The 9304-nt window shown below is 53.5% G+C and overlaps 1 protein-coding gene across 1 annotated transcript; it reads right to left on the bottom strand.

Moving 5' to 3' along the window:
* Window positions 1-1166: 1166 nt before the first annotated feature.
* Window positions 1167-6759, bottom strand: LOC144149133 (uncharacterized). The gene is made up of 2 exons (XM_077680671.1): window positions 6423-6759; window positions 1167-1804 (listed from the first exon to the last, which is right to left on the bottom strand). The coding sequence occupies exons 1-2, from the start codon at window positions 6648-6650 to the stop codon at window positions 1295-1297; spliced, it is 738 nt and encodes a 245-aa protein (XP_077536797.1). The 5' UTR covers window positions 6651-6759; the 3' UTR covers window positions 1167-1294.
* Window positions 6760-9304: the final 2545 nt, after the last annotated feature.

Raw genomic sequence — 9304 nt, 5'->3', positions numbered from 1 at the left:
TCGGGCCCCCGAAGATTCCTCAAGGAGGCGAAAGTGCGCGGCCGGAGTTCACCCAAATTGCGTCGCTGATGAGCGGCGCCCCACCACAGACGACCGACAGCCTCCGTCACCCCGGCGAGACCATCAGCCGGACCGCAGCTAAGACGTTCTCCCCTTCTCCACCTTTCCTCGTACTCTTCCTATTCATCTTCTGTGTTGTATTTTTCTAAGCGGACTGCACGGGCTTCTTATCCGCCTCCTTCAGTGCACCACGCTGTATGTGTTCTTCGCGGGCCTATTGTTTGTAGTTGGGGGAAGCCTCCAACCCCGCCTATTGTACTCTACTGTCCCCCTCATTTACTGTCGCCTCCTCCTCGGGCTCGTAACGGCGTGTACCGTTTCTTTCATTGTGATTAATGTACTTCGTGTCGGTTTCTTGGCAGCTCTGACCCTAACGAGGTGTCAACTGCAGTGTGCTATTAACTCGTCAAACCTTCTGTCTGCCTGTTTTGAATTTCCTGTGAATGTGAAGTAAATGCCCGTTGTCTTGAAACTGTTTTCCCGTGCCCCGTCTCGTGCCTCACGCTAGCGGCCAATCAGGCGTGGACCTATCGCCGGTTAGCAGGTCCGAACCACATCCTATGTTCGTATCCAGGGGGGAGTTGTTTGTCGCTCCTCCCGTCCGAGGCATCGGCCACTAAATTACCTCGCTCAATTCTATGACAAATATCAGAGACCTTACTCGGTACGTATAAACATACATCTTTCCCGAACAGACGTGACAAGGACCAATTTGAAGCTTCCTTTTTCACAATCGACTATTTCTACACTGTCAGGATGCCGCACTAACGAAAAAGTAATAACAGGGAAATATTACTGACGGCTTCTCGGGACTGTACACTACTTTGTTTCAACATTTCCGACATGGTTCGCGATATTAGGAGGGTGTATTCTGAATGTTTAGTCTGTCCCTTCTGGGCGGTCTACTACGGCGAAGCCGCGACGCATCGCTGAAATTGCGCAGCAAGGATCCCTTACGACTTCGACGTGGTAAAAAGCGCGACACGACGGAGATGCCAAGAAAGACACTTGCACGGGACGAGCGCTGGTCCTGTGTAAGTGCCCCTTCTCCCCGTCTTGTCGCGCTTCGAAGTCGTTTCGCCAACTATCCCAAACTTCTGCGTTGAACGATCGTTTAATTACTGTTTGTACAAGACCCACTCTGACACTCGAACACACCCCCTACATGTCCGAAGACTAGGTCGCGCCAGTGCACGTCGTCCACGTGCCCGGAAGTGAAGTCTCCGCAAGCGTTTTAAGCATCGGCGGGCCTCTTCTTCTGTCCGGCGTGGACGTGCCTGATGAGGCCGACCATGACTAGGAGGTCGTCCTTGAGCACGACGAACATGAACGGCCTGTCGACGGTGAAGCGGACGGGCTTGTTGGCCGGGATCATGGTGCAGAGGGAGAGGAGCGCCGAGAAGCCGGCAGGAGACCGGCCGCCGCCCACGGCCATGTCGAAGGTCGCCTTGTGGAACACGTCGTGCGGCCACGGGCTGCCTATGGACGCGGCGGCGCTGCCGTCGCTGGAGGACCTCTGCAGGTCCGACATGGTTCCTTGGGCGGACTTGAAGCTGGAGTCAGATAGGTCCGTCCCCGTGGAAGCCGGCATAGCCTCCAGGCTCGCTCTTGCCTGCCGCTCGCCGGACACGGTAGGCTTGGACTGCGACTGCAAAGGAGGGGCGCCTGTGGGCGAGGGTTTCTGGCTCAGGACCAAGTTCTTCTGGGACTTGCGCAGGTCTAGAGCCGGTGACTCCAACAGCGCCTGCAGTTCCAACGTGAGAAATGCGGGGGAGCTGTGGGAGCTTTGGGAAGCCCACTTATGTATATAGGTTGGCTTAACGGGTAAGAAAGAGCTTGGGAGAAAAATTCAGTCTGTTAAAACTGCCCATGCTTGCGTATCATGATTGTAAATAAAAGTTGAACGCGCTAATGGATATTACAACTCCACCCATTCACCCCTTTTATCTCGTTTGCGATATATAGCCGCACGCCGCTGTAAGGATTACATACTGAACATAAAACGCCCACTTCAGCGTCCACTTTATTAGTAGGCACCCGAACGACCGTTCATTGCAACAGAATGGGCCGAGAAAGTATGTCCGAAATGTGGAAACTCTGTGTACTGCGTGTTGTCGCAGCAGAAATCCCGTTTTTAAATAAGGTCGTATGTCGCGCCTCATTTTGCGTCATATTTTGGCCCTTGAACTGACCTGCGATCGGTTATTCGTGTACATCTGAGGCAAAAGCAGACCTGCGGACATGATTCACAGTGTAGGCCCGGCGCTTCTGCACGGTAAAGAGGAGAGCTTTAAAAAGTCATCGTCGTTTCGTGTAGTAAATTATGGTTAGGTTAGTGAGGTTATAGTTGTGTTAAAGGTGGTTATGCGTAAACGAATCAGCAAAAACAATCACACAGCACACGATTTGTTTCATGTTAACATATATATACAGCTTCATTAGCGCACATTGCTGCTGTGTGGACTGTTAGAAAAGTTAAGGACGACGAAGCTGTGTAACTCAGTCAAACGACAATTCAGTGAGCTAAACAAAACGCAGCAGCAAGTTTTAACAAAATGCATGAACTGACGCTGCGTTTTCGTTTTTAATCTAGGTGCACTGTGTTCCGCCGCACCATCAACTGACAGTCCTGCATCATCTTTGCTTACGCCAACGCCACTACACGGCAACACCGCACGTTGTTACATGGGCGAAGCCGTACGACTACGACCCGTCCAGTCGTGGCAGCTTAGTTGCCTCCGTGCCGATGACAAAGAGGTGAGAGCCAAACTTAACTTGTTTAATGCATGGCGAGTAGAGAAGAGCGGTGCTACAGGTATACCTGTAGCGCCGCTCTTCTGTAGCACGCCGATTTGCAGCTATAGCTGCACATCGGCGTGCTTACTACATAACAGCTCGAACGGGCAGAGAAACGTTCTTCGTGGTGGCTCAGCATGCAGTGACCCTCGATAAGAAGGAGGGCTGATTTATAGTCTCCAATGCAAGAGTCAAAACAGGCATTCGGCGTGTTGCGCGTGGCACCAAAATTACGAATACACAAAACACTTCCATAGGCCTTGTGATAGAAGCCGGTGCACGCCGTGACGGAGAGAGGGCGGGGAAGGGGTAGTCGACCCAACGGCCGTCGTTTGCAAAGGCTTGCTCGAACACGTCTCGGTTGAGACAGTTTGAACCGGATCATGCGCCAGCTGGTTGTGTTGGGTACGGGAAGGCCGACCCGAGCCGCGCTCCGTCGCCTCCGACATACGTTTGGTAGCGTGGTTAAGCGAGCGGCCAGCCAATGTTGCTGCCGTAAAGTCCAGAAGCCATAGGCAAACGTAACTGTTTACTTCATAGCGAGAGATGAGCCGAAGCCAAAGAACAATGCCTCGACGGACGAGGTTACAGTACAGGACTCGAGCAGAGTGACAGCATTGATTCACTGCTCAAACAGGAATGAACTACAGCGCTTGGGGAGTCTTATTTATACCCACAGAGCCAACGGTCAAAACAAGCGTTCCCTCTAGATTGTGCACACGTCACGAAGGCACAGACACACACAGCACTCTTTCCAGAGTTCGTGAGCAGTCGGTAGTAGCGGCGCACGCTGAGTCCGAGAGAGGGGAGAGAGGTGATCTCCGCAGCGGACGGGGGGCTTCCGTGTCCTTGGGCAAGTTGAAGCCTGCCTCATCTGCCAGCGCCGGTTTGAATCGCGCCGATAGATATCGAGGCGCCTGATCCAGGCATGTCACAGCTTGTTTGAATTGTCGGCTGCAAACGTGAGTCACCGACAAGGGGGGCCTGCTTGAAAGGCGCACGTAATGGAGGCTTCGCCGCACCGCTGAGGAGTATTGCGGCGAAATGAGTCGTAACACTGACTCACCGGCCCGAGGGCTCGCGCGACAGCGCTGCTCCGACTTGAGGAAACGTGTTTGATGAGCTGGCGTCGCCGCCACATACGGAACTTCTGCGCAGTGCAAGCTGGCGTATCTCGCGCGCATGCAGCAACGCCTAAGCACCTCGTGTCGAATCGTAACATACAGCATTGAACGGAGACAGGCGGGCGAAGCGGTGCAGCTCAGCGCCAGGAACATGTCTGCCGGCGAGAAAGGCGCGACCCTCTTTCTTCCTGGCATTGTATTTTCCAATTCAGCTTCGAGCCCCTCTGCGCATGCGCCGACCTTACCTATCAACGGAGGCGGGTGCTCCTCGTCCTTCCTGGCACGGCATTCTTCCGCTCAGATTGACTGCGCGCACTCAGGACGGGTTTTCGGCGAGTGACACAGATGGCGCTCACGTGTTAAAAGGCCTTCCACTTCACCAAAGCATCAGCACAAGATTCAGCGTCGACGTGGAAGTGCCGTTATCTCATTCCGGCCCGAGACTCTTAATCTGGTTGATATTTTTGTACAGCCAAGCCGTATTAGGATCCTTATGTAAAATGTCTCCATGCCCTTTCGCCACGTGTGAAAAAATGTAGTACCCTTCCGCTCTGTGAAGAAGGATGACCTGCGAAGCTGGTCGCAGTCCACAGAGTGCACGAAACAAAACGCGTCTGTTTGTAATTTGCGACTGAGAATACTTCCTGTCCGATTTGCTGAGAGAAACCTGGACGGACCTCAGCTTAATTTTGATGGACTAACGTGGAGCTGTCTCTTTCGCTCTAGCGTCGGTGTATCACCAACCCCATATACGCTCGACCACTGAGGACACCGGACAGGTCGCATTGGGCCGTTTGACGGCCACGTTTAAACCTCCCGCCAGCACAGCGGTCATGCCATCACTGAAGGCGTGAAACCTGCAGCTGCGCGTGCACGCCCTCCCCCCTCAACTCCCAATCCGTGCACGCATAAACCGGCAAGCGGCTATGTGCGCTTGCTTAGTAGTGAAAGGCAGTTAAACCTAACAAGTACTACTGGCTCACTTCAGCGTTCTGATCGGGCAATTACTGTTCACGCGGAAAAGATTTGCAGCTACTCGACGAGCTGGAACTTGGAACGGTAAGGGCGACGGCAGTGGCTTTCCGTTGTTTACGCGCCCATTCGCGCTTCTGTTCGGGTCGACGCATCTTCGAAACCCGCTCTTCCCCCTCCTAGAGAACGGCATGAGTCCGTCCCATAGCGAGTACAAACCCGGATGGCCTCGAGCTTTATTCCAGCGGACAAACATATCGCTGTCTGCACCCCCACCCCTGTCGTAGGAACCAACCCAGACCCGAAACGCTCGGTCACGGAGGACAGCTGACATGGCGCACTGAGCCATGAGCCGTTCACGTTTAAATCTCAAACCAGCACAATGGGCATGTCACCGACGGACGCATGATTCCTATACTCGGTGACAACATAAGAACGGCACCGGAAGTTGCCGCTGTGCCTTATCACCGTAGCCGGGTGTTTCTCCGCGCCGCGCAAGTACGGCGTTACTGGGAACATTTGGAACATGGCGTGAGCCGTTCCCGTGATTTGTTGGAGTTAATATGCTTATAAATGACTCCAGTGACGACAAACAAACTGCGTGAGACAAGGCAGACGATATCACGCATTCATAGCAAACCCCTTTCAAAGTGCGCGCGCACTGACGTCACGAGTCCGGCGCTTTGGCGGAGTGATACACTACATGAGGTGGTGCCGTTCTTGAGTTGTAACCGAGTATAGCTGTGCGTGCACGCTCCCCTTCTGCCGCCCCTGCACGCATAAACCAACACCGCTGCTGGGCGTGTGCTTAGGCATGAAGTACACAGGCGAAAATGTCGCTCGGGAAGCCTTTCAAGCGGAAGAATTATGCGCTGACGTCGGAATTTTAAGCGGGCAAGTTGCTCTTCATATGAACACAGGGATTCGCAGCAACTCGACGAGGTGGAATTTGAGGCAGAAACGGCGGCGGCTACATATGCGTCATCAGCGGCTTTCGTTTTTTTTTTGTTTTTTTTTTGCGCCCTTTTGCACTTCTGGTGTCTCTTCGCAACCATCTGATAAGAGTGCCGATTGCGAACTTGTGAAGGAGACACTGGTGGTGTCGGGGGGGGGAATAACAGCCGCGAAAGAGGAGTCGGCTAATGGCAAGGAGGAGCCCCGGAACAGCAACGCGTAAAGCGGCTTCGCCGGAATGAAAACCAGCGGGTTAGACATATACTGCTCCGCAGTAAAAATCAGGCCAATATGATGACAGTGGCGTCAAATCAGTGACAAGCAAGCTCAAATGAACAGCTGTACAGAGCTTTGAGTGGGCGTGTCGCTAGGGGAGTGGTTATCCCTTCCGGATGCGGTGCGCTAAGCGTATCTCGATAAGCTCCAGGATACTGATCAGTGGAAAACCGGGAGGCGCGTTTTCTCGCGCAGTCGTAAACACATTCGGCCGCCGCGGCGGAAGGGAAGGTGCTGTACCTTGGGCAGCGTGACGGTCACCTCGCTGGTCCAGGCGGTCCTGTCGAGGGCTGCGCGCACGTCCTTCCAGCAGCCGAGGGCCGGCAGCATCTCGTGCAGGCCGGCCCTGAGCGTGGGCAGGAAGAGCGCCACGTCGACCGCGTGGCAATCGTATAAGAGGCGCAGGCAGGAGAAGGCGGTGTCGCGCGCGTACGGGAAGTCGCCCGCCTTGCTCATCATGGCCACCATCTTGGAGCGCTCGGGTTGCGCGTAGAAGGGCTGATCGCCCGCCTGCGAGAACCCTTCCTGCCAGCGGCCGCACACGTGCACCAGGTTCACCAGGCACGCGCCGCCACCCTGCACCCCGCAGGTAAAGCTCGTTTACTTCCAACTCGCTTACTTCCAACTCCTGGTTAATTAAAACCGGCCCCGGCGCCGCATGTATACTGCAATGGGGGAAGGCTCCCAATAGAGAGTTATAGCAGATCGGAGTACCGGTCCCGGAACGGTACCCGGTGCACTTGCGCCTGCGCACAACCAGTTTTTCCGCCTCTGCGCATGCGCAGTAACGGCGGTCGCCTACCGGTACCGGTTCTCTGATCTGCTATAACTCTGGCTGAAGACGCCGCCGGGGTCCAAGGACTCCTGGCTGCCGCCTAAAATGGGGAAGAGGACCGAGGAGGATCTCCAACCTGTTCCTTTTCCCACCGGGCACACAATAAAGTTGCTCTCTCTCTCTCTCTCTCTCTCTCTCTCTCTCTCTCTCTCTCTCTCTCTCTCTCCTCTCTCTCTCTCTCTCTCTCTCTCTCTCTCTCTCTCTCTCTCTAATAATGCGAACGCGTCGGTATACGGAACGGTCAATTCGAACTGGGATCCCCTGGTTTCCATCGCTCTTCGCAGAAAAAGTCTGCCCAGAGTGACTACAGAGTGTTGCAAATCCTAGCGAAACCAAATTTACCAGACATGCAACACAACCAAACAGACGAACAACAGCGTATAGCGCGCTCGCTACGGTGCTGCGATAGCTGAGTTCGCTGCAACGGCGCTTTTCTTTGTGCCGTTGTCGCTGGCCACTCGACCTGCGATCCCTTGGCGTGCGCAACAAGCGGGTAGTGGCGCCTAATTCGCGATAAAGGGTCGAGAGGTGGCTTCTTTGTGTTCTTCCGCGCAGTGTGGCTCGATGTCCATTCATTCGAGCGGCCGCCTTCTATTTTGAACTCCGCTTAATTCGAACAGCTTTATGGGTTCCTTGGAGTTCGAATTAACGAGCTTTTACTGTACTAGTAAAGCTACGAACGGGTTCGGCGGCACCAGCTAATGAGGACCGCGACCGCGCCCATGGTACCCACGAAGGTTTCATACTGATATAGGGAAATTTGGCTCTGGCGTCTAGTCGATCCCCGCTTCAGCGAGTTTGCTGTCGTGTAGCCCGTGGGAACGTTCCACTTGTCGTTCCACAAGCCCAAAAGTTGTCTTTTGGTGTTAAAAAAAAAACAATATTATTGTGTACAATTATTTAAAGTTGTTTTATTAATACGAAGCAGGAGCTCCAGAAGACTTGTGATCACCTCAATTTGGCTGCACTTTCTGCACCAGTTGAGGCGGTGCAGCACTCTAGCATAGCGCCACCTGCACTTCTATGTGCACTTCGGCCCTCGATTTGACGCTTGCTGCACGAGTTCTTCTACGCTTCTGCACTATCCTCTGTGGGAGTTCTCGTCTCGTGCAAGGTGCAGCGTGCTTTGGCGCGTTTTTTGGTGCGCATCGTAGCAGGCGGCTCCAGCATGATACTCGTGTCAGTAAACGGAGTAGAAACGACAGCGTTGCCCGTTTTAGACAAGAATGGTCGTCACGTGCAACAAGATAGTACATTTGTGTACGAAACACAAGGTGAGTGCAGGGTGACGCCATTTCGAAGAAAAAATAATAATAAACGCGAGTGAGCAAACACGGACCGCAGCAACTTTTGCCCTCGATTCGGCCGCGGCTGTACGGAAAGCGCTATAGTGTACGGCTGCACTCGCACTGAAAGAACTGGCGCTGCACTTGCACTACACTTTTGCGAACTAGTGCACAAAGTGCAGCCAAATCGAGGAGACCTTTAGTTGCGAGGGATTATTGAGCAGTTTCACGCAAGACAAGAAATGGTGCCCCTTTTTGTTTATTTCGGCTTTAAAAGCGTAAAGAAGCCGCCAAGGCGAGGACCGTTGCCATAGCTGGTATGGCGACGCCCACGACAGCGCGCGATTGCAGTGACGGATTTCCCTCGTACCCACATAATCTGCTTCCACCAGGAGGAACCTGATAACGGCCGTCTAGGGACCATACTTGCTGATGCGTCTGACTGGTTTCGTCTAGAGTGTCCTGGTAGTCACAAGATACACACTGCTGGTTAATCATAAAAGGGTGCTTATTGAGAACTAATCCACTCAATATACATATCCAAGTAATCGGACGTATAACTTTTGGCATGAAACGATTTTTCTTCACACGCACAAAGAACGCGCGCCCAAGCCTATTCCCATGCATAAACCGGTGCCTCACGTGTTACAAGTGGGTTATGGGCCGTCGGGATGTCTGTACCCCTGTTCATAGAGTTTCATACTTTGAAGGCGGTGCGTTCGGCGCATTGCCTGATGGGAGGTGGGCGCGCAATTTGAAATTTGCATGCGCGCAAATGGGCGGGCTACCAGTTGCGCGGTGTGGAGTCGGAAGAGCCTCACGGATCGAGTTATGCCCAATAAAAGGGGACACTACCATGGCTGTATATACAGCGTGAGGAGGTTATCGTTGCACATCCCTTTACGCGTTAGCGAGTCTCCAATTCGTTTTCCGGTGCTCCTTAGTAAAATGCTAACTTGTGGCCCTCCAGGTAAGGCAGTAGATTAGGATTGATTGCATGG

Source organism: Haemaphysalis longicornis, unplaced genomic scaffold (assembly GCF_048455015.1).
Source record: "Haemaphysalis longicornis isolate Haplotype H1 unplaced genomic scaffold, Haemaphysalis longicornis Haplotype H1 scaffold_8, whole genome shotgun sequence".
Classification (NCBI taxonomy): Eukaryota; Metazoa; Arthropoda; class Arachnida; order Ixodida; family Ixodidae; genus Haemaphysalis; species Haemaphysalis longicornis.
The sequence above is the reverse complement of the archived record's forward strand: the minus strand, read 5'-3'. Positions and strand labels throughout refer to the sequence as shown.